Genomic DNA, 26,057 nt, shown 5'->3' on the forward strand with positions numbered 1-26,057 from the left:
CACGAGTCTACCTGAGGCATGGCGTGGCCAAGTGCTGCTATTTAAACGAGGCGACGGGGCAGCCGCATCTATTGTGGACACTCAAAATAAAAAGAAGCGACAGAGTCGGCCATGGGGCACAAGGCTATAATAACAATCATGCTCATTCTCAGTTGGTAGGGGCTGCATATTGTAGGGCAAGATTGTAGGGGTACAGTTAGAACACTAACACAACTAGTGAGATCGTGGGCACCGAGGATTACGCAGAAAGAGGACGGTCACACAAATAGCAGACATTATCCGACGCAGACCCTGCCATGCGTCATCCAACACGATCCTAATGCGGGGAGCACCGCTGACAGGGAAACATAGCTATTTGGGTTCTGCTATCTTCAAAAACCTACACCAGGTGGAAGCAAGACCAGATCGTCAAAATATTAAGACGGCTGGCAAAAACAAAGCGAGGAAAGCGAAGCTATAAACATTCTGCTGGGTATGTGACAATGAGCCTGCAAATTTCGGAAGACGAGGAACCGGGCGAAAGGTGCTGTTGAAGCTGCAGTGTTGCGGTGATCCATCCAGTAAATTTGGACCAAAACTGAGGACCATTACTGCGGTTTCATGACCTTAGCCAGTTGAGCTTATGGCAACGCTCACTAAATGCATAAATGGGAAAGATAATATCGGAGAATTTGTAAGACGCATAAATGACAGCTGAAATCTCATAACCACGGTATACCGCGGAACAGAATAGACTGACTGGTGTTGCTGTCGGAGAAGAGTCGGGTGTGAAAGTTCCTTAGGAGTGTGAGTTGGTGCCAACGCACAGAACAAAACGCGAGCTGTGAAGGAAATCATTGACTGTGTGGAGCACAAACTGAAGGTCAAACAAGACGGTAAGCTCTGTTCGACATGTCTGGTGGATAAGAACAAACTCCCCCAAAGGTGGCATGAACTAGGCAATGAATTAGTTCGAAATTGCATGTAAGGAAACGAGCAGACGGGAGTGTGTAGTCGGGATCATGAAGGCAATAGATGCTGGTGTGTCATGAGATTGAGTGTATCAGTACGATGCCATCACCTCACTGACATACTTCGGTTTCTAGACAGCTCCGTATGGAACGTCATGTTTAGGTAGCAGAATGAAGTTGTGCATTTCGGAGGGCAGAGGGATTTGGGACCAGAAACTGAACTCATACAATTGGAGCGAGGCTGTTGTGTGATCGTAGGTATTCCCACTTTTGTTCGAGATCCCCTTGGACGTTAGACACTGGCCCGGTGAAGCGGACAATGGTCACACATGCCGTTCATGTCAGGTGCTGCGGAAGATCAAAGAATGCGCTAGTATAGAGTGGAGAACCGACCAAGGTCATTCATGACCAGCAATGGTTTTCAGTTTCAGTCCACGCCGACCGGCTTCATCACTGAACCATCCGTACCACATGCCCGTTGTCCCAGTTTTCTCTTGGTTTCAACAATAAGCATGTCTTGTTGGCTGTACATCCCTCCCCGTTTTGTTGCTGCCTGCCGAGTTTCGGCTGAGATGACGGGGTCATGTATCCACTGACATCTTCCCCACATATTGAGAAATAAACGTATTACCGTTATCATATATGAGTGTTGCAATTTCTGACCACTGGTCTGAATCCATACTGTCCGGTTTCAAAAGGATGTTTGATATTCAGGCGGATATGATAGGGATGGCGTTATGTATTCAATGCAAACGGTCTTGGTTGTATGTGAGTGTGAGGTACATGCATCAACAACTTAGTCGAATTCAGCTTTGCAGTCGTCCAATAGGCTTTGAAGGAGGGACAGCGTTGTAAATAGACGGTTCCAGAAAACGTGGTTGAAACGTGTGTGACTTCATAGTTCACTCAAGTAAAAGGGAGCGGTTAAGTGATAAGCACCTTTGGAGGCACAATCACCTGCATCGGAGGCGTTCTGGGCAAAAATTTCGGTTGGAAAGCTATCAGAGCACTTTCAGAACGGTTCAGTAACACCCATTCTAAACGTGAGTGAGAGAGCTACAGAGTGGATGGGTAACCAGTTAGGGGCTAAGGTAAACGTTGGCATATGAATTGCTTTCCGATATTAACTCAATTAAAAGGGAGCGGTTAGGTGATAAGCACCTTTGGAGGCACAATCACCATGCATCGGAGCGTTTTGGGCTAAAATTTCGGTTGGAAAGCTATCAGAGCACTTTCAGAACGGTTCAGTAACACCCATTCTAAACGTGAGTGAGAGAGCTACAGAGTGGATGGGTAACCAGTTAGGGGCTAAGGTAAACGTTGGCATATGAATTGCTTTCCGATATTAAAGGTTGCGCAAAAGAAAGCATGAACTAGTCCTAAAGGTCTGGAAGTCACAGAAATTTGTGTTCGTTGAATATCGAAATACTTAAAAAAACATTATCGTTCATAATGTTGGTTCGATGAAATGAGAGCAAGACGCTTTTAGTTTATGAGTTATATGGTAAACACCTTGCAACATGTTTTCCTTCAGATGCTATATGCCGTGTGCGAGCACGTCGCACTTCAGCCAAAGGAGACCGGTCTTCAGTCATGTCACGGTTTTCACTATCCCAGGAGGTGGACTATGTGGCTCAAAAAGTCTGGGGATATTTCCTTGAAGGAGAGTATGCAGTTGAAAGGAGGTTCATCAACCGTGCAATCTTTTCGGTTGACGGAAGAGGAGGTATGTAGGTGTGCGGAAGAGTTAGAGGACGGGGTAGCTACCGGAAGAGAGTTCGGGTAGAACAAATATGGATGTACTGCATAGTTCTATTTCCTTGAAGGAGAGTATGCAGTTGAAAGGAGGTTCATCAACCGTGCAATCTTTTCGGTTGACGGAAGAGGAGGTATGTAGGTGTGCGGAAGAGTTAGAGGACGGGGTAGCTACCGGAAGAGAGTTCGGGTAGAACAAATATGGATGTACATGCAGGGTGCATTAGAAGATAGACCATGTGGAGCCATGTTCCATCGGCCGCTTCAAAGACGGTCAGATTAGTTGGATTTTGTTGCGCATTCTACTGTGACTTGGGCTGAGGGATATTTATCCATCGGACAATGAGACAGAGCAAAAAATCTGTTCATCCTTAGAACAACACCATCACCATCACCAGATGAAGTTAGATCATTTCAGGTGCGTTTCACGCTCCTGTATTCGGATATCAGGTATTCAGATAGCTTGGACATGCTGTCGGAGCTGGACATTGTAACAAGCACGTTGGCATAAGAGATGAGTAGAATAAAACCAAAACTAAATGAGTGAATAGGAAGGATTCTCAATGTGGCCTAGAAGTCAGGGGATCCTTCGAAATTTTATGCCTGAGACGTGGAAGATTTTTCATCTAAAACCGGTTGCTGTGTATCACAAAAAAGTGGGTGAAAAAGCGCAAGCACATGGTCTGATAATCGGTGTCTACGGTTGGACCCCCGAGGTTTGCCAGTGCGGCAGATTGTGAAATGTTTCCAAGCTACGAAAAGTACAACGGAGTCGTTGTTTTCCATGAGTTACACGGTTATTATCGAGGAGCAAAAGTGAGGTGAGGTCAGTACAATGTGCTTTAAATAAGCAGACGTTACACCTTTCACTACAACTTCCGTTGGGCTCAATCTATGAACGTTTGAAGATTAATGAGGATCCAAAACCTGGCCCATACTGGGGCAGATTTTAATTTGTTCGCTTCATTTTACAGTGGTTAACCGGGCCAAAATTTTGGGAGCTAGCAGTCGGCTACAAATATTTGACATGTAGTGAAACAATTTGTTGCATACACGATAGTATTAATTAATTTGGAAAATGAGGTCAGGCAAAGCAAAAAATCCTGAAACCCTTGAGAACGGCGGTGAACGACTAAGGAGCGCGTTGCCTATTAGAAAAACGACCCTATAACCATAACTCATGACAAAAGCTTCGCCTTCTTGCCGGTATCTGATAATAGAAATCGACATTTACAACTAAAACAACAGCTATAGTGCCCGGTTGATCCCAAGAAAGTGCGGTATTTTTCCATTTCATAGATGTAAATTACATTCTATTGAGCATAGTGGAGCAAAAGCGTGCGATTATTCGATACTTAAATGTCTCGGGGTTTGAGTAAAATCGGCCTCACCAAAGCCAGATATTTAAGTTATTACTTTCTTGTTTTTTATTAAATAAAAATTACCTGAAGACTCTGAGTGATTTGTAAACCTTAAGAAAATTCGATCATTAGCATTGCTGTACTGTGTGATCAAATGATCTCAAGACAGCTATCTACGGGTAAATGTAAGTGGTTAGGCCTAGTGTTACACCGCTCATCACTCGGGAGTAAACACCATAAATAATGAGCTTTCATGCGATTAATTTTAGAGGCCATTTTAGTATTTGTTAGTATTTCTTTATGCTTTTCTTATGTCAAACAGAAGGAAACTGTCGATGGTTTCAGTACTTTTGGTGGACTGTCGGGCCAATACGCGGTAAGGCCTGACGCACATGCACACCAAATTATGGGACGGGTGCTACTCTAATGCTGTTGAAACCCGCGTAAAAGCTGTCATTTTATACTTCTTCAATGTTTCGTTTCCAAAAATCACGTCCTACCGCTCTTTGCAAAGACAACATTTCAGTAGGCTAACTGTAAATGATGTCGGCTGAAACCAAGTACTACCAGATGGTATAAATAGAGTTTGAGGAAGAGCTACTATGAAGCGCAATTACGGTTCGATACCTTCGTGCTGAGCCATGTAAGACTTGTAGTTATCGGCGGATTTCATATGTCCGAGGGCTCTCATGCATGCACATCTGGGCTTGTCGCTGCTTTTCTTGTGTACACTTGCGTCGCATTATCAAACTACACAACTGCATCAATAAAAAAACTGGTCACACTTTCTCATTTTATCGTCTGGTGCTCGTGAAACGAGATGTTTTGACGTTATTAAATGCACATCCCAGGCCGTTAAAGATACCATTGTTTTCCCTCATGGTTAGCAGCGGAGGGTTAGCAGCGGAAGCAGTTGAAAAGTTTGTCACTAACTTCTGATAACCGGATCAACGGCCAAAGAAGCCGCTTGGATGGACAGTTTCCTGAAGAAAGAGATAAGAGATAAAAAGGTGCTGTGTCGCGCAAGCCATTTATGTTGCGATTGTGCATAGAGTTTCAATCCAAATATATTTATGAGAAACAGTTTTTCACAAAAGCGAAGACCCTTGGTTCTAGGATTATGCGAGGAATGGAGCATAGTTGCTAGAATATTTTGTCGCAAAAACACGGGTTTGGGTGGAAAAAGGAGGAATGCTTGTCCATTTTTGGTGCGAAAAAATTGTAAAAAGATAACTTATCCAAAAGCGGCACGGTAACCTCAAAAAGGGCCAGTACAGTAAACCTCCGGGCAAAACATTGAAAGGATCTAGTCATGTACACAACCATAGCTCCCTTAGCGGGTTCGAATATCTCCTTCAATGCTTTTAATGCATAGCCGCTCACCACCTGTTTACAAAAGGTGTGCCTGTGGTCGAAATTCGCATGGTACAGTGCCACTATAATTATCAGGGTTCCATTATGTAAGCAATGCAACACGAGCTACATCGCTAAACAATGACAGTAAAGCTTAGGCTGTGAGTGATCGTCTCTCCCAAAATCCTGCACTGTACTGAAAATCTTAGCAAACGGTGATAAACTCAACAATCTTGGAAGTATTTCGGAATAAGGTATGGTCTTGCAGCTTACGTTGCGACAAAAAGTTCGCCGCTTTCGGAGTCTCAAAAGCCCGGATTTCGTACTCAGCCTACATCACACTTTTTGGCATCACTGAGTCAGTGATCACTGGTGTGCTGCCATACCATTATGCTGATTTGTCAGCCCATCAAACCTCGTATTCGTAATAAACCGTAGCCCGCTGCAAGCGTTATGTCGCGGTTCACGAAACTTGCGCAACGTTTTTTCATTTATTTAGCTTTCTAGTAACTGCATGGAGATACATTGACGCATTTTTAAATAAGTAATAGGAAGTACTCTTCGAAAGGAGATAAACTCACAACAAGACAAATGATACACTATGGAAAGTTGGAGAAATAGAAAAATCAGAAGGAATAATGTCCAAGGAAAAATATCCATCAACCAGCCATTTAAAATAGGGAGATTTATTGAGTTCAAAGTTAAGCCAAAAGAAGGGACAAAGTAGATCCACAGCGAAAATTATTGTAATTGCAAAGTCTGCATTACCCCGGAGTTGTTCTGGCCATTTAACTCTCAAAAGTCTCAAATCTCGTTGACGTGGTGGCCAGCAGCCTTTCAAACTTTAAAGGGTCGCGCTCAAAAGCACTGACTTTAGTAAAGCCTTTGGTTCCTTCAGAAGCCGCATGTGGGCATATTGAAGGGTTGATAGAAAAGATAGCTAAAGCTGTGCTGGCGGCCTGAATTATCGTTTCTAATGAGCGAAACACATTACCCGTAAGTACCATATGGGCAAAAGGCAGCTGGTTGACCTGAACTGTTGGGAAGTGAACAATGAGGGTGGTCAGGCAGACCAGACTTCCAGGCTCGAAGGTTGAATTCGAACGATGGTGCACTTCAAAATCGACCAACGCTGGGAGAATTAGGTGGGTCGCCGTAGCGTTTTGTCTACACCTGGCAAATGGAACAAATGTATAAAGTCCCCCCTCCTGCTTACACACTCCAATTGGGCAGCCAGCAATTCAACCGGACTGGCGATGTTATGCAACCGGCGCAGTGGGAATAAAGGATTTACAGGGGCTTGGATAGAACAAGGGGTGTAGAATAGAGAACTATGGGGCTCCCAGCAGAACGTTTTGGTTGAAGGGCCAATGTAGCTATGAAAAAGGCTGTGGAAAAGCTTTATTTTTCCACCGGTTTTAATTTTCTCAACGTGAAAGAACCGGAGTTTTCATAAATAGAACCTCCAAACGTTGGCCAGCCTTAAACGAGGTACCGCAAATTGTTTTCAGGAGCGCCACACAGTAGGGCACATTGAAGGCGCAAAAATATTCCTACTTCCCATAGGCCACAACTTCACATTATGTTGATATCACATCGGTAGATCTGGCACCAGGTGGTCCAAGTACGCAGCCAAATTGCTACGTGTGCTTCCGACATGCAGTTGGCAAATTTATTGTTGCCATTTGCCCATGGCAGGTCACCACGTAGGAATTTTGCTGCCGAATTTTGTAGCGCTTTTTTAAACCTTGTGCAGGAGTGTGGTGAACGATTGCTGACAAGAACAAAGACTTGCGCCTGTGTAGCTGTCCTTTACAACTCCACATGTATTCTTGCCATGATATTGCCGACCGATTTAATGTTCACGAGTTCTGGTGGAGCTCTTAGCAACCGCCCGAATGTATCCGGCCTCTATATTTATAAAATTACTCCTGTTTGGTACACGTCTTGTTGAAGAGTACTAGCAGACATGACTCTGCTCCCGTGAGAAAACTTCTCGCATCCCATGACGCTCGAAGGATGTTTCCGCTCCGTTGGACATATTGTTGTATGGTAGACAAAAATGTGGCTATGGTCAATATGATCAACAGCAAGTAGTATGAAGTGAACAACCAGGAGATCAAGACAGTTGAACGAAATACATAAAACTGACCACAGCGAAAATGGCACGCTGCGGCCAGCTGCCGCCGGAACCCAGGGACAGACAGTAGCGTTACTAGAACCCACAAGATTACGCACACATGTAAAGTGGTCGAAATAAATTTTAAAACGGGGTCTACCTGCGCCTTCAAAAGCCAACGGGCGCAGACTTCTCACGTAAGCTTCGTGAGTTCGTAAATGGCGACAGTAGCCAATGCACTGTCTCAAGTGATCCGTCTGCAACGTTTACTGATGACGGCGCCTAGATGATCCATCCCTAAACGAGGGGAGTATTTATAACGTTTACCCTTTTGCCTAATTATTCCTCTAATCAATTTCATACCGGCGTCTACTGCCTCCATTCCGTTATATCTCTCTAACAGTCAACATATCAAGAACTGCGGACAACTAGGAACATGTAGCGGTGAATCTACCAGAAGAAACAAGACTACATGAACCCAGACGAACTCGGAGGAACTGTTACAACTTACACTCAGAACGATAAGCCTCATGTTTTAGCATTTTCATTTTTGGTGTTATATTTGACCTGGTTAAGGTGCACCTAGTTGTTGTAACCTCACGCTCCCAGAACACAGGCTTTATTATTGTCTCTTGCTTTCTGATTTATCAAGTGATTTTCGTTGTTAACAAAAGCGAACAAAGTATGCTCAACTACTCATTGGATATTGCAGCGTTTTCAGAAATCTGTATGCGATCCACCAACATTTCGGTGAGATGTCTTCTTTATCGGAAAGCACGGCGGCAATGAGTTGGATTGCTCCACGGGGCGAAGCGTAAACTAAGACTAAAGATCGATCTTCATGATAACCCCATGCCTTGTCGCCTGCCTTGGTTAGTTATTATAACTGCTGAATCTGCGTCCACTTCCGACGCCGATTGTGACATCAACTACACATGCTAGCCAAATCAAATGGTTAACGATGGCCATTCACCAACATAACTGTGGACATTGTCACCCCAAGCTAACTGTGCTTAATACTTATGAAACTAACATAGACAAAAAATTTTATTTATTTACTGGACTGGCACAACTGCAAGCGTCGCCCCTTCATTTCATTTTCCGTGCACCAGTTACACCTGATGATAACTCTGGGACGTTTACACCTTCGAAAAGCTTGCTCAGATATCTCCCTGTTACATGGGTAAAGCTACTTCTTGCCCACTCAATCTCGTTGACGATATTGGAGGATCAATGTGTCCATTAACGGTGGACCCAGAGAACTCGAAGCCTAATATGGGTTCGTTACGATGCAGTCGTAATATAAACTATCTGAGATGATATCTCCAAAACTCGAGGACATTATTATCCTCCATCGGGTACTCAAGTTCGTGGCGTTTCAAAGTTTTGTGATCACTTGTCATCGTACTAACATGCAACGTGATAATGTATTTCAATTATTTTGCAATTTGTCAGCCATAGATTCATTGAAGTACTAGTGTCTGTGACTCACCAAATCTTCCATTTTTTTAAAACTTCCTTTCACGCTGGATTTTAAATCGGAAAGGCACCTTATCCCGAATCTTTAACAAATCCATGATTTTGTCCTGCGTGCGATGAAGCGCCAAGCAGAAGATGCTTCCCAAAGAATTTGTCCACACAATTTCTGGTACAGTGACTATTTATCAGCATAGGAAATGAAACCCCCTTTGACGGACTATTTCTACGGTTGGCATATGCCGAGTATATAAAAATGCATTTTTCAGCACCCAGTTTGCAACACAATCTCATAAACCGGCCTCAAACTAATTTGAATCCGCTTTACCCTAACGGGACCAACATTTGAAATGTAAAAATTGAATTTTTTGGTCAATGAAGAGCAAAATTATTGCTTAGCTTTGGAAAATGGTTAGGAAACATCGGCTCATTCAACGTCATAAGGGATATGGAACGCGCTACCAGCTGGAGTCGTGCAGATCAAGTACGAAGCACGCAGGCAGTCCCGGTTCTGACAACTTCAAAGTAAGGAGGACCAACTTATCTAGATCACTCCCCTAGAGGGAAACTGTGTCCGCTGGAAACTGGAAACTGTGGCCGGTAGTGTTACTGGTAACATCACATGTTGTTTCACCATACCGCGCTTTTTGGGTGTTGTTATTCCTCCTTTGCCTGGTTCGGCGAAAAAAATGTGAAGGCAAAATATAGCAAGCAGACAACCAAGGACCAAGCGGCCTAGAGTTAACGAGAATATTTGGAAATAAACTATTTGACGTCCTCATCGAGTGCCCCTCCAGGAGTTCAGGCCAAAGTCACCACCAACTAGTGTTCACTGGACCTCAGTATTAATCCATCATCAACAATTTATCCAACTCTTTCGGGTTCTTCACGTATCTCACGGAGTTAAAAGAGAGCCAAAAAACTGCATGAAGTGGGTTTTAATCAGGCAACAATGTTTACATCAGCATACGGCGCGCCCTTCGATGTCTCTGCGGAGGAAGGGTAGACTCACTTCCATTCACTTTACATGCAGAAACCTAGACACATCTACGGCGCGCCCTTCGATGTCTCTGCGGAGGAAGGGTAGACTCACTTTCCATCAACTTACATGCAGAAACCGTAGACACAGCGCGCGCACTGGAACTTCTTGGGAGTCTCAGGGAACGTTTATCTAATGATGAGAATAAATCTCTCAAGAACGCAGTGGATAAACTTATCACAGCAATCGAAAATCCGCTCTTCTCATCTTTGATGGGTAAGGTGTTTCATCTAATTACATCTAATTACAGATGTTCACGAGTACTATTTGACGATGCTGGGAGCGGACGTTGACTCGGCTTCGTCTAGGCCCTCCAGCTCTAAAACCAACAACGTAGGTTGAACCACCTGCTTCTCTCGCGCTCATGTGTTCCTGCAAACATCAAAGTTTCCGCCATCACTTTTGCTGACTTTCCACACTTTAGCTCTTTTACTGAGTGGATTCATTTTGTTTCTGGAAACAACACATGTCACAGACGCGTGTGACATATGTGTTGTCTCCCTTTTTGTTTCCGCCATACGGCACCTCAGACAGAAAAGGAAACGCAAGACCCAAAGGCATCGCCGGGAAGCCAAAATCTCGTCATGCTCAGGAGATTGGTATGGTACTGTGCAGGAAACGTAGGACAAAATTTGGATGTGCGGGCGGTCTTATAAGTATGGATAGGGTGCAAGGTTCGAAAATTCAATGTGACAGAAAATGTCAAGCAGCAACGCGACAAAAAATTAACGTTTCGGTCAAAAACATTCTCGAGAAACGTCACAAGCCGCAGTAGCAAAATAGACACTCGCACGGCACGTTCCGTCGGAAATGAGACATGCATCCCCGTGGTACCTGTAGTGGTTTGCGGTCCTATGGAGTCTCCAGTGGGAAGAACAGATTGATGCAACGGATAAAATGTCAGAGGGAGAAAAATCCAAGTGTATCTCGACTCACAGTTTAAATAGTAAATTCCGTATTCCGTTGAACCAGGACACCAAGAAGAGAGAGCTTTACCTTCCGGGTATTCTAAATCTCGGTTGATCGAAGTATAGATCCACAGATGTAAATAGATGAGTCCAGTTTTTAGCTAAAATTTTTGTTCACGTTTAGATTTAGCAGCAGTCAATTATAGCCAACCGGCAGTCGCAACAACAATCAGCAAAAATTCCTACGTCCATTTGGATCAAAGAAGCGGGTGGTTGCGATCGTTCTTTACTAAAACAAACTTTTGTACAGTAATGTTGATATTGATAGGGAGAAGGAAGATGATACTGAACATGAAGAATAGCAGTTTAAAAGTGCTGCATACCAAAACCTAGGTAAAACTGTGCAACTTATCGCGGCATTTTGTCGAATAAAACCGCTTTTATTATGTGGTTTTGCTTACTTCTACTTCTACTTGGTACTTATACTCACTTTTCAGTTAAAAGGGAGAGACTGGAGATCACGAAGAAGTCTATGTGTCTCGGTAGTTGTGTTATCTCTGATGGTGGTTTGTCTGCTGAGTGTGAATGCAGGATGGCTTTCATGGGTCACTTAGGTGAGGCGGAATAAACCCAGCATGGCAAACCTTTGTTTCTGCCCTGTCCCCTATACGCCGGACTGTCCCCCACCGAGGCGACTCATGTTTCATATGGCCCCTTCAATAGGACGCGAAATGCGGCACAGAAAGCCTTTGACCTGATAGAGGGGTATGATAAAGATTCCAAGAGTTCTAAAGGCTACTCTACGCCTGACTGCATGCGTGTGCTTCACGTCTGTGTTCTTTTTTTCTGGATATGCATCCGGAGGTGTAGGGTGATTTTCACGTTCTAGCGTTAGGTCCCCTCAAATCTTTTCACCCTTCCACAGCAGGCATGTTTCATAGAGCCGTTCACTGGTTCGGTGTCGAAGCATCAATATCAACAGTCTTGTTGAGTTCAGTGGTGATGGTAATGCCTTTGGCCCCAAAAGGTTTCTTATTGCTCTGTATTGCATATAAATTTAATTTACATGAAAATCCCAGTTTTTATTTCAGTGATTAACAGTAAAGTTGATCAAATTAACTTGACTGTTATGATCACAACACAGTGTCTCTTATCCATTATGACTAGAGCCATTTCTCGTTTGTATTTGCGTTCTTTTAGCAATCGAGCGTGGGCTCTCGAATGAATGGCTCAGTGCTGTCCCCAAAGCAACCATCGTCAAACGTGCCTCAAAGTTCCGGTCAGTTGAATGTAATTAGATGTTTTTTGACATGCTGCTTATTCGCCATTCAGAATTTATGCACATTTACTACTGTTACCGGCTTTTTCTATTCCTAAGGATTTAAGTGAGATGTACAATTTGAATGACTCCAACAGAGATGAATCAGATTGTAGCTGCTACAATAAGTGTGCTGTTAAGAGAGATGAAGAACAGTTTAGAAACTTTTCTAGCTTCCTGGTACAGGTTACTCTGTCCGTACACTAAAATTTTTATGTTACTCAAATATACGTGGACACCTTCGTACTGACATTATCGACTGCGATGCTTAGCCTCTGCCCAAGGGATGGAGATCGAAAGGTCTAACTGGTTTGTCCTTGTTGGGCAGCAAGGTTCGTGTCTTTCTTGAACGGAAGGTTTTGTAGCTAGTTGGAGGCCAAAATCTAATCTGGGATTTGAGGACTGGTGTTTCTGCGGCTAGGAATCCACTTACGTGAAAAACTGATCAAAACGTTTTGCTTTGTACTCCTATGAGGAGGGTCAAATTTTTAAAGGTCCGATTGAGAGTATTAGGGTACTAATTTGGCCGAATGCCGGTAATTGGTTGGGTCGGCGACAGGCAGTTTTTTGAAGATACAGGCAAATGTAGTGTGAAGAAGTGAAGATGACATGCGACCGCAAGATTTATATACTAGAGCGTAATTTGAATATTACAAGGCAATCTGTTGTGAACTGGCCAGCACAGTACTGTACCTGCCTCGTCATTCTGGCATTTTGACTCTGTTGTAATTTGAGATCTTATCACATGGGTAGACGGGTTCAATATAAGTTTCGGACTGCTCTCTTTTCAAATAAAGCATTATGCTGAATAGTCTGACTCTGTTACTGTCCTTTTGACATTTCATTTGGACACAAGGCATATTATTATTTATAATTATTTCTACTTCCAAAATATTTTTGGCCTACAGCTGGCTCAACAGTGAAGCAAAATCCGGACTGGGAATATCTTGAGGTTGTACTAAAGCGTGAAACATTGTCTCCTGGGGGGTTTGGATTCAGCATTGCTGGCGGGATCGATTTTCCAGTGGCAGAAGCCGATGCAGGCATTTACGTGACGCGAATTGCTCCAAACGGCTGTGCAGACGTCGATGGACGCCTACGGTAGTTTTGTCCATACGGCCTGCTTGTTTGGTAACATTGGTACAGTATTATTTTCCTTTTAAGTAACTTGCATCCATGTGACATTTCTAGTGAAACGATTAACTGGCTCCACCCTACTCACCTAATTCTCGTGAGATTGAACGGAAAAAGTGGCATCCATAAAATGACATTCAGGTGGAAACTAAAAGCCACCTTGCTTACTGCTGATAGTTTAATCTGTGGTATTGGCCTTATTGCGCTTACTATATGGAGCGTAAAAGATTAGGTTTAACGTGTACAAAACAGAGAAGTAAGGTTTGTGTATGAGCACACCTCGCTCTGTATATGACCGCTGGTGATTCCTTCACGATACCACTTACCCTGCTGTAAGGCCATAATTGTAGGTCAGACTAAAGGGCACAATGAAATGTATCCCAACGCATTTGCTCTTGTCAACTATTAGACTACGATCCACAGGAAAAACGGCTACAACAAGAAATGGAGGAAATTTATGGGCGATTTGTTTGAGACCGTCAAATGAGCATACATGTTACATACTGTTTTGACAGACGTGGCTTTTATTGAGGTCCAGAAAAGGGTCTAAGTTATTGATGAACCCGTTTCACCGAAGTGGCGTAAGTGCAAAAATGGCAATGCTTGTAAGTTCTATAAAAATAATTCGACAACCTGTCACCGGTTTCGGTCTTTGTGGACCAATCAGATAGTAGTAACTCTGGCGTTCTCATTACATGCTTGAGCAACGAACCGGGTGTAGTTGGAGTTAAAGCTTATTTTTAAATTAAAACGAAGGTGATGGGCGACTCAACCGAATCACTCTGTTATGTCATTTTCCAACTGAGCACGCCGCACCAATTTTACCGACGATTTTTCCACCTCACAAACAACGTCTACGTCTACCCTGTGAGCCCCAAGAAGACAAACCGACGGAATGCTGCCATAACATTTCATTTAATTTGATTTATAATGTCGTATCTGAAAAAGTATATAATGGATATTGTTCCAGCTACGTTTTACATTCGGTTGCTTATTTGGGTGCGTTGATACTTCTGTGTGGACAAATGCATTAAACGAAAGATTCAGTCCCATTACCAACTTCTAAGTTTGAAGGCATAAGACGTCTGTTGAAAACACTCACCAGCAGGCAGTCGTTGCCTTGGTTGAAGGACCAATGGGAATTCCGAGGCCAACGGATGAAACTTATTTTTGAGTTAAAGGGGTCAAGTAATGCTTGATCATGTTGCACTGTTCCGGTATCTTGCGACGACTGCCATTCCTCCTTGCTAGTAGAGTCTACATCGAAAAATAATTATATTAGATAGTAACAATGACAATAACTATGACTTAATCGCTGGAATAAAATACTCTAAAGGAAAGACCTAAAAGTAATTCAATTGATGGTCAGTCAGTCAGGGTCTAGACTGAGTACCGGTTGGCAAATATTTCTTGCCTAGGACACTTCTAAGCATCAACCGCTGTGCTCAGTTTTCATCCTGGGTCTGAAACCAGATCTCAAGAAGTACGCATGAGAAATTTACTTCACTTCAGTTAGTGGGAATGATACTATCAGGAAGTCAGCTTCGTGGACCGATGTCCCTTCTTCGGGCTGAGCGGTCACGAAAGCATATCCACCAGCGTGCTGTAAGCCCGAACTACTGAAGATTTGGTGAGTAGTTTAATTCATTCACGCAACACGAAACCCGGCAACCTATACTGCACTGCATCATTTGTATTGAATTAACACAAGACTGATGCTTCATATGATTCTTTTTGGATGCCCGATTCCAGATAAGGACAAGGCATAACAAAATGCACTATCTTCTATGCCCTGACAACTGTTCGAATTACGCACGGTAGAATTCAGACCGGGTATATTTTTCAAATTTCTAGGTAGCTCTCGGTTGTTTCTTAGGAAACGTATAGATTCTTAATTTTATCCCCGGGAAAAAATACACTCCACTTTATTGGCAGAACATACTATCATTTTCCCCTATAGTGCAACTCAAAAGACCTGGTTTTGTAGTTGCTCTTCTCGGTTGTGCTCAACCGTTTCTTCATTTCGATTTTCCTTTGACCCTCAGGGTTGATGATCAGATTTTGGCTGTGAACGGGATCAGCCTTGAACATGTTACAAATATGGAGGCCGTACAGACGATGAAGCGTGCCGGGGACTCCTTACACCTAGTGAGTTCTTTCTTTTTGTTTTATGCATGCGTTAGCGTGCCGTTGGTTCCTCATGACCTCTGAAAAATTCTACCAATTTTTCTGTCCAGACTTAAACTGCCCCCCCCCCCAAAAAAAAAACAATCAGAAGTACGCATGAGAAATTTACTTCACTTCAGTTAGTGGGAATGATACTATCAGGAAGTCAGCTTCGTGGACCGATGTCCCTTCTTCGGGCTGAGCGGTCACGAAAGCATATCCACCAGCGTGCTGTAAGCCCGAACTACTGAAGATTTGGTGAGTAGTTTAATTCATTCACGCAACACGAAACCCGGCAACCTATACTGCACTGCATCATTTGTATTGAATTAACACAAGACTGATGCTTCATATGATTCTTTTTGGATGCCCGATTCCAGATAAGGACAAGGCATAACAAAATGCACTATCTTCTATGCCCTGACAACTGTTCGAATTACGCACGGTAGAATTCAGACCGGGTATATTTTTCAAATTTCTAGGTAGCTCTCGGTTGTTTCTTAGGAAACGTATAGATTCTTAATTTTATCCCCGGGAAAAAATACACTCCACTTTATTGGCAGAACATACTATCATTTTCCCCTATAGTGCAACTCAAAAGACCTGGTTTTGTAGTTGCTCTTCTCGGTTGTGCTCAACCGTTTCTTCATTTCGATTTTCCTTTGACCCTCAGGGTTGATGATCAGATTTTGGCTGTGAACGGGATCAGCCTTGAACATGTTACAAATATGGAGGCCGTACAGACGATGAAGCGTGCCGGGGACTCCTTACACCTAGTGAGTTCTTTCTTTTTGTTTTATGCATGCGTTAGCGTGCCGTTGTTCCTCATGACCTCTGAAAAATTCTACCAATTTTTCTGTCCAGACTTAACCCCCCCCCCCCAAAAAAAAAAACAATCCGCAAACCTAATACAAAGAACTGTATTAACTCCAGTACTGTCACCCAATCGGATTACGGGTTAACTAGCGAATAAATGACATTTTACTATGTCTGTACCAACGTAGGAACAAGTAAAATGAAACGGCTATCCCTCTTTTGTACAGAGTATATCGGCTTCGTCTTCCAAGGTCATTATCACAGGCAGGTTTTAGTTGTCCTAGCAAAAATATCCATGTATGGTATAGATTAAATTCTATCTTAGTGATCATGGTATCAATACAAGAAGTAATGGAACTATTTGGGGCACTGAACACCGCTTACTCAAATATCAGGATAAGAGTCTGGCACGAGGTTACTGATTGACTCTCCTAGACAATGGAATGCACACAAAAATTTGGCTTCGACAGGAGACTCAACTGAATCCAGTTGAATCACTTGTTTATGGTAGTCAACTTCGTAGGTCCGTCTACTCAATACAACTGGACCGATCAGTGTCTCCACTTCTCCGGTTTTGTTTTGATGTGCTAAAGAAGGGGCTTTAGTCAAGAAATCACGTGGGTGAGCATGAAAGAATTGGCCAAACTCAAATATCTGTGTATGGCAGAGGATACTTCAATCCGAATTCTGAAGTCTATTGTTTGAATTCTCCCATCTCAGTTTCCAATATCATTTACCGGTTCACGTGTAGTTCCTCGATCATCCACCTAGTGGAACTAAGAGGCAATGTCGACCTAGACAGAAGAAGCTGTTCAGTCTGCCTTATCACACCCAACCTCAAGTTTGCAGGCCATCGCACGATCGATAATGACTTAATCGATAACTCGTCATTTGCTTGGAAATAGGCATTGTGTCTATCTGGTGGCTGCGTTCCACACCGTGTAAGGGACATTGTACAGACCATTGTTCCATTTTATCTGTATGATATTTTGTCGTAATAAATACCCGAAGAGATACAGCGGGATACACTTAGTGTATCGTTTAAAAGTTTGTTTCTCAATAGTCAGTAGTCAGTCATGCTTCGAGATTTCATGAAAACAGGGCAGTTTCTGCCGAATCTTAGCATCAGTAGTACGAATCTAACTCCCTTTGTTCAGTTAAAATGTTGTCTGTAAGCGCAGTAAACCCACGAGAAGCCGAGAAGCACTACAAAGCTGTTTCATCCTTCTTGGATAACACCAGAGGCGCGCATCTCACGAAACCCCATGGCCTTTCGAACCCGTGACCTTCCGGCTAATGGTTTGACCATTTAACCGTTTTGCCACAAGCTGCTGATCAGCAGTGTTGTTAATTCGCATTTAGACAAGGTATAACACCACTCACCCCCCATGGAATCGACGTCACGTGTTCCCGTGCTGACTGGGCTCCCCGAATAATGAATCCCCTCGTCTTGTGATTTTTTGACATCAGTTTGTTTGCATCGCTGCAGTGTGTCCAGTTCTGTCTTATGGTGGTAAGTCTAGGGGGATCGATGAGCGCTTGACTTTGAACACTACACAGGTTTTCTTTGGGAGGGGAGAGCGCATCAGGCCAGTAGTGCTGAGCTTTGTTAGAAGTTTTCTGGGAAGAAACAAATCACTCAACGTACGCCAGCTAGTCATCTTCCATGTACTTTGTTGAGCTTGAGATGGCCCAGCGATTGGGACGCTAAATTGCTAACCGGCAGGTGCATGGTTCGAACCCAACCCAGGCATCTCGACTGTTCCAGTCTAGGTTTGTACAACCTGGCAGTATCTCAGCCCCCACGCCTCCTTCGGATGGCATAGAATATAGGCACCAAAAGGCTAAGGTGCTTGGGCTCTTTACACGTGCTGCAATATTCTCACCCAAATAGCACTTTTGTTGAGCCATGTACTAGATGGAAGCTATCTACAGGCTAATCGACAGTCAGCTGCCAACGCAGTGTGAAAGTCCAAATTAGCAATTTCAGTCGCGTTAGCGTCTGTAGGCTTTGTCAGCCAGGAACCCCTAGACGATGCACTTGGTGGTTCAAGATGCTGATACGTATGGTCCAATCACGCGCTCACTGGCAAGTCTATGTCAGCCTTATCACCATCGGCGCGAAGCCGTGCTCTGGTCAAGCATTATAACCAGTACTGCCTTTACTAAGTTGTTGCTTGACATCGCGTTTGACGCGAGGCCGTTCCACGTCTGATCCCCTACCCCTGGTAACCACAGCCTTCTGTTACCTCAGAAAAATCCACAAGCACTGTCTTTCTTCTTTTGCTGTTGTAAATATGTCATCGGCGGCATTTATTTCAACTCTCACCCTCACATTCTATGTGTTTGTGCTTTTTTACCTTACAATTAACCGTTTTTCCTGATTTTCCGAGGTGAACCAGTTGGTCAAACAAGTATGTAAGTTACATCAGCAGCCGTCGAGCACGGAAAGCAGATTATACGCTCACACTAGGAAATCAGTTACACCTTAGGGCATTGAGACTGGCTTGACTTTCGTTTTTCAGCCGAACACATATGAGTGAGCATGCATAGTGAATTTGTTCTGGATTGTGACCTTCCTCGGTGCATGATTAGGGCTCATCTGAAGGTTTTGATAGATGTAATCCTCAAGTGTTTCCAATCAACTCAATACGTGCCGTGTATTATTGAGTCTTTTTTTCCTAACTGCAGTTCAAACTCAGTTCGGATTCAAAAAAACGCTCTCATTTGACTATTCATTAACAGCGCAAATAAGAACTTTTAATTAGTTAGCTGTGACAGTCTTCCGGTACCTAGCTACCATGCCACCCAAAGTAAGTGCCAGAGCTGAGATATTGCCAGGTTGCCCAAGCCTGAGGATTGGGTTCGAACCACGAATCTTTCAGCCAGTATGTTTGAGCCCTAACCACTGAACCGTCCGGAGCCCAGATTCATGCAGAATGAAAACAGCCTGTTGCTCGTTACATCCCAGACATTCTGATGATTTTGGTCACTAGCGCTTGAATTCTAGGGCGCACCTTGGACGGTTGCCAGTTGAAGACTCAATTTTGCCTCTGGTTACACCTAACTGTCGCAAGGACCGTTGCTTGTGTGATAAAGAAACGGGAAATTTCTGGATCTGAAATCCGAACTACAGAAACGGTCCGAGGTAATCGATCCATTCCATGACAGAGGAGTGGTTTCTATAGCACATCTCTGTGGCATTAGTAAAACGATCGATGATTTTTGACTCGACCTCAATAGTGTGAACTTGTCTGTGGGGCGTTTTTACCAAAGCTGCTTGAGGTCGTACGTAGATTGCCCACGGTGATTGACTCCATCAGCGGCTTACTTACTCCAAACAAACTTGCAGTAGCTGTCCAGTAAATTAGCAAATACAAAGGTTTTCTAAAAATGAATTTCACTCCAGCTATACTGTGTTTATTTTTTACGTCATTGAAAGATCGGGCCATCCATATATGGGGATTTCCCGAGTGTCGTTCAACCACTACGGCACCCGATTCCGTTTTCGATAGATTTAAATTCTGATGCTGGTGGACACCTATCAACATTTAATTTTTCACATCTTTTTAGGTGGTGCGACGTTACCATGGTGGCAAGGCTGCCTCAGCTAGTGTGAACTCTTCAAGTACCCCTCGTTCGACGTCAGTACGCTCTCCGGAACTCCTGTCAGAATTAGATGAGAGTGGAGATACTCCAGTTTGGTTTGAGGTCTGTTGGTCTGTTGTTAGATTTGCTATTTTGGTTGATGTGGCAGGTTTTTTTACCAGATCTCAAGGAAACAGTACGGATGCAAGTTATTACACTATGCGGATACCGCCGTTGAAAGTCATCTTGTCAGTCAACAGGTTCAAATACTCCGCGTGACAGTGATTACCAATGTATGCTTCGCGTTCGCGCGATGACCACTTGGCATGTAGGACTCTCCTTTAGAGGGAGGACGGATATTATCTTTAACAAATAATAAAAAGTTCGGGAACTTCTGTTTCATGAGCAAAACATGGCACTGGATACTTCAGCCTTCACGGTCCGTCACACTGGCCTTGAGAATATTGCTGTGCGCACAGCAAGTTAAGTGAAGGCCTTGATTCGTAAACAACTGAGATGGGGAGGCTTTTGGGAGTATTGTGCCACAGGATGCATGAGTTGTCTTAACCTTAAGAGTGAGTTCAGGATAAACCAAGATGAGTTATTTCATCTTCCCAAGGTTACTACTACCCTTGTGTGCAGAGTGATTGGTTTCCGGACTTCACTACCTTATTATCGAGGCTATTGTAGTTTTAGAGCCTTTGCCTTCGTTTCTCATGATCGATCTTCAATCGATTGTTGCGATCTCTTTATGTTTCTTGTATTCCCAGGTTCAGTTAAGAAAACCAACCCCTGATACTAGCCTCGGGATGAGCATAGCGGGTGGACGAGAAGCGGAGGATGATCCGAATGCATTGCCGGTCCCCGGAATATTTGTTACTCGCGTCACTCCAAACGGTTTGGCGCAACGAGACGGCCGCATTATGCCTGGAGATCAGCTGATGCAGGTAGGCTTCTGCAAGGTTAAGGTTTTCTGATTGTATCCATCTTGGTTGTCTCCTGTGAGAATTCAGCGTCGAGTTAATCTTGCTTGGTTACGTTTTCTTTTTCCGACGCCTACTGTCTTCCGTGTTTCGTATGATCTCGGCTGATTGTCACATTCACATAGCAAGACTGGTTTGTTCAACAGAAATGCTGAAATACTGTCCACTATTCTGATAATTTCTTGGAGCTTGCAACAACATTTCCATCGTTGAAAGTCTAATCCCCTGTGGTGTCCTCGACTTTCTAATTTTTGGTACTACATGTTAGATGATGGTGTGCCATTTTGTCACATGGTCCTTGGTAGATAGAAATTGACAGCCGGAGACTTTGTAAAAGTTTTCAAACACTTGAAGACCTTATTAGCGCGGATTCAAGGTTTGCCGTGGATTAAGGAGGCTCTCTTTATCCCGCTGATACGGCCTTACGCGGACGTGATTCCCAGATATGTCTAGTTCCACGCTGTCCAAAAAGCCAGGCCTCTATTATGGATTGTTTTTATTCTGGACACTGGGTGTCTTCGCAATAAGTCCCCACCCTTCCCTCTTCTTCCCACTATTTCTTCTCTTATGGTTTTGTGGCATTTATTTGCCAGTACTACTGATGTTTTGCTGCCAAGGATGGTGATGATGATGAGATACTCAGTACTAAGAGTACACATTTTAACTATACAAGAAAAGGCTGTTCACCGCTATCTAGTTCGCCGTTTGTGGATGTAGAGCATTCTCGTATGGAGTGGGGCTTAAGAAATGTGCTCCCGTGAAAAATTAGTGCGAACTGTTTTCCATATTTCGATTATGGGACAACTTTCTCTGTACAGTCAGCACAAGAGGAAGACAGCAAGCACTCTTTGTTCCTCAATTTCGCTTGTCACTATTGTGGTGTATTTTTCTTGTTGCGTTCTCTATCTTTCCATAAGGCTATCACATCATTCAATTCATTCCCCGACGGCTTTTTAATGAGATCTATATCGTTGGGAGAGAACTCTTTTCGTGAAGAGCAATTCTATCCGATTCCTTTTGAAAATGTCTCTTCGGCGAAGATTATCACACTCTCTAAACCTGATGATGCTAATTCTTTAACCTCTACTGTCATATTCGGATGTGCAGCGTCAGAATGCCAGTCTTTTTTGAACTTTAATCAGTGGTGTACACTTGAAACGAAGTCGTTCATTTGTAGGTCTGCTCGTTAATAGCATAATTCCCTTATGTAACTCACTACTCACAGGGTTGCTGAAAAACCTCTGACAGTCAACGACTGGTTTCACCCTTACTGGGCTCAACAGATGGTAGTGGTGGTGATGGTCCCTTCGTCTCGGTGAAGCTTGTGTTCCAGTTGAATGTAAAGTTGACGGAAGTTTCAGGTCACACTTTGCACAGTTGCACGTAATACTAACTGTTGAGATTTATGCGTAGGGTACTATAACCCAAAGCTCTTTGTGGCACCGTTGACTGGCACATTTCCCGAAGTATCCGTTAATCTAGTAGATAATTGAATGTTGGACGTTTTCAAATGTGTTTCAGGTCAACGGGGTCGATGTCAGTCAAATGAGTCATGCGGATGCTGTGCAGGTGTTACGTACAGCTGGACTGGTCCTCAACCTGGTCTTCACAAGGTTTCCGCAACCGGGCGAGTCGGAGCTGGCCGCTCCGTCTATCGATTCGGCCGATTCGCGTCGTCGTCGGTAGCACTAACTCCCCTTTTGTGGCTTTAACTTGGAAAACCAGCCACAATTTACAACTGTTTTGTACACTTCTCAGATGACTTGTCACTTGCACCGTAGGCTCGAGTCTGTAGTGCGCTTATTTAGTACGCTTAATCGAGACAGCTACTTTCAATGATGCTTAGCGATGTTTGATACTGGAATTCATTCGACGCAGAGAAATGCAAGGTTTTCGAATGCTCTTATCATTCCATTTTTTTCAGCTTGATTCGTCTAATATTTTGAACACTTTCTTATAAAACACTGCGAGTTTGAAAGCTTCTTTGCTTATGTAGAAGCAGGGTTCATTTGGAAATGGCTGACCTGTGGGATTGTCTCTCATTCTGGAGATGAATTAGCACTCGACGGTAGTCCAAGCCCTTTTCATCACACATATGTAAGTTTCAGAATTCATATCAGTTCTTTTCAGTTTTTCAGCTCACAAATTATGCAATTAAATGCAGTGGTTTTAGCGGCTACATGTTCGTTCATCGAGGTTAAGGCGAATGAGCGATGAAAGCACCAAGTCGGAGGCGATGGTCCAATCCGTGAACTAACAGCGAATGGATCTGTTTGGCCCGTGTCGCAGAAAGTGAAGAGGATATCTTTGATGCAAGACCACCATCGGCCACGTGACGGCTATATATGCCAGTTTCATTAGCCGCTTGTTTGTCTGGTCCCGTCTTCATCATCCAGGGAGACAGCGGTTAGCAATGCGACTAATTTGACTGGAAAGGGTTTTCATGCCTTGTTGCCAAGTCATGGACTGAATTCCATTGGGTCCTCTCAATCCGACACAAGACTCGACGAAGTTCTACAAGGCAAACGGTCCTTTGGCATATGAAGTACATGGCCTAACCAGCGTTACTCGTGGAATGCGATCAGGCGATCTACTGAGAGAGAGTGGTCCATCTGGCGTACCTCAGCACTACAGATTCAATTACCACCAGACTCGCGCAATGCTTCGGAGGCAACAACGGTCAAACATACAAGGTCTCCGAAGATTTTCTGCACACAGCAACCATGTCTTTGATCGGGCCGCGACGTTGCACACACCATTCTTGGCGCTACAAATATCGGAGTTTAGAAAACGCTGCTCCGGCCTTCACAAGTCAATAGGTGATCCTAACTTTCACCAGTCATTCAGGACCTGTGTACCTTCCAACCTAGACGAACTTATTTATGACAAAACATCACAAATAAGCAACAGGAGAACCGCGGGATCTTTGAAATCACTGGGCAATGTTCGAAAGCATAGTCATATAAGGAATTGCGCACGTGCTGCTTGAACAGCAGTCTAAGTGACAAGACTATTCGTTCTAAAAAGAAGTAGGAACACCAAAGCCAAAAAATCACTTGATGTTTAGGAGTAGGAGATCTCCATGATCCCAAGTATTCGAAATGACAAACTAGGACTGCTCCCAGATCAGGCCGTCAATTTTAAAACTAAGTATTTGATAGCACAGTACTGGCCAAACCTGGGTTGTCTCCTCAAATCACTGAAATGTAGTTTATGGGGCTTGAGAACTCAATATCGATTGGTGACCGCACGTTGTTTACTGCGTGACTGTATTGTGCGGATCAGCATGGATCTGCTTAGATGTGATCAGTTGACATTACTACAGGGGGTTTATCACACCACCCTCATACTAGTAATATGTCTGATCGCGTCGAATTCTTGCGAAATTTGCTTTAGGATACTTAGGATATGTGCCATAGTAACTAATACTGGTTCGAAAAAGATAAACGTCTTGTCGGATGTAACCGAACAAATGTAGACAACACGGACCTTGATGGAGATTTCATCCTGTAAGTGAAACCAATTTGTGTTGGAAAAGCACTATGTAATGCGCATCTCACAAGGCCGAATGGTTAAAACTACTAGCCGGGAGATTGTCGGTTCCCATTCGGCTAAGTTAGTATTCGCAGTATGATTGCTGGCTTACTGATATGGTGTAACATTTTTTCTATGTTGAGTGTATTCAATGTAGCAAGTACAAATGGTCGATTGAAGTCAATACGTCAGTTCGTATAAATCAAAAGAACAAAGGGATTCCTGGTAAATTTTTATCATCCTCAGATCTTTGGTAATCTTGTGCCCCAATTAACTCACTTCTTTCTATGGCGGAATTGGAGAAAATCACCCTTGGGTTATCGTAAGTGATGTGATCGATCCATTGCTTGTTTATGTCAACGCGATACCACGTAAATCCATCGATTCTGTATTTTGCAGACGGCTCGACGTGATATACAGAACTTAGTGTTTTCAGCGGAGCAATCCCCACTCCGACCAGTACATAGGGCTAAATTTGACCGCGTTGGTCTCGAACAGTAGAGTTTATCCAATCATTCCACTATTGAGCTGTGAAGCTGTTTCAGTGTCCTGATAATAGGGTTTTACTGACGTGCACTAGAGCTGAGATTTACCCCAGCCGTTACCGTCATGAGCATATAATTCAAGCAGGCCTATTACAGCCTTTGACGTTCCTACGTACTGGACGGCTTGGCAACTATTCAGCACATCACATGCAATCATTAAAAAAGGCGCCATTTCATCTGGCTTCTATTGCGATGGTTACGATAACGCAACGCGCGTTCGTTTATTGTCCCGTCACTCAAGCTGCTACTCGCATCAGGTGTCATCCTCAGTTAGCATGCTTCATTATCCATGTATTGGTCGGATAAGACGTCTAGTGTTACGAAGGCAAGCATGATTGCCGTTCATTAATGGAACGCGCAACAAACAGAACAAAGCGCTTAGCAATATAGGTAACTATCAACACAGGGATACAGAAGGCTAAAGGTATCGTTACGTAAGAAGCGTTAAAGTAAGTGCAATGAGATGTTCATAAGGTTGCTTAAAAACTCTCGTAAGTAGTTTTCCTCGTGAAAATATACTGCAACATCTCAACACCAGCTGAACTATGAAGCAGACTTTGTGCGCCACATCCGGTTGAAGAGTACCACAAGTGACAGATTCAGAAGAGTCTCTCTTTGAGACCAGATTAGTTTGTAAATGAATGTAATTCGCGAACTCTTTGTTCTCTTTCTTCGTGGTCAAAATGATTCAAGCTGCACGATTATCACAGACACATTTGCGAGCACTCATTTTCACTGTTTACGCTTTCATCTCAATGTGTAAGTCAGGTCTCCTAAAACCGTAGAGGGTAGAAAGTTTCCTCCGTCGGCGTGAATGGTGATAGCGAATCGGGGGATACGACAACTGTAAAAAAAACCTCCCCAGTGTTATCCCGTAATTTTTAGGGATGGTCAGTGAATTTGCTAACACTCGCCCAATCGGAGTGGGTTTCAAAGTGCTCGCCGAGACACGCAACCACTATTAGTACTGGTTGGTGCAGACGTGTATGTGGGACCGATTGACGCGGTTGAT

At 43.6% G+C, this 26,057-nt stretch overlaps 2 protein-coding genes across 2 annotated transcripts in view; both read left to right on the plus strand.

The window, feature by feature from the left end:
• Positions 1-2,484: 2,484 nt before the first annotated feature.
• T265_06179 (hypothetical protein) lies at positions 2,485-22,929 on the plus strand (the record flags this gene model as incomplete). Its single annotated transcript, XM_009171380.1, has 10 exons — positions 2,485-2,676; positions 10,129-10,269; positions 10,304-10,386; positions 12,162-12,240; positions 13,188-13,380; positions 15,459-15,561; positions 16,266-16,355; positions 19,969-20,106; positions 20,754-20,930; positions 22,488-22,929. 10 exons carry the CDS (start codon positions 2,544-2,546, stop codon positions 22,650-22,652), a joined length of 1,302 nt encoding a protein of 433 aa, XP_009169644.1.
• A 1,858-nt stretch (positions 22,930-24,787) lies between these two features.
• Positions 24,788-26,057, plus strand: part of T265_06180 (hypothetical protein) — a gene marked incomplete at both ends in the record, with an annotated part of 43,135 nt that continues 41,865 nt past the window's right edge. Inside the window, one exon of the mRNA XM_009171381.1 lies at positions 24,788-24,822. Within this exon, the coding sequence (XP_009169645.1) occupies positions 24,788-24,822 (35 nt within the window). The remainder of the gene's footprint in view (positions 24,823-26,057) is intronic.

This window comes from Opisthorchis viverrini, assembly GCF_000715545.1.
Source record: "Opisthorchis viverrini unplaced genomic scaffold opera_v5_124, whole genome shotgun sequence".
Classification (NCBI taxonomy): Eukaryota; Metazoa; Platyhelminthes; class Trematoda; order Opisthorchiida; family Opisthorchiidae; genus Opisthorchis; species Opisthorchis viverrini.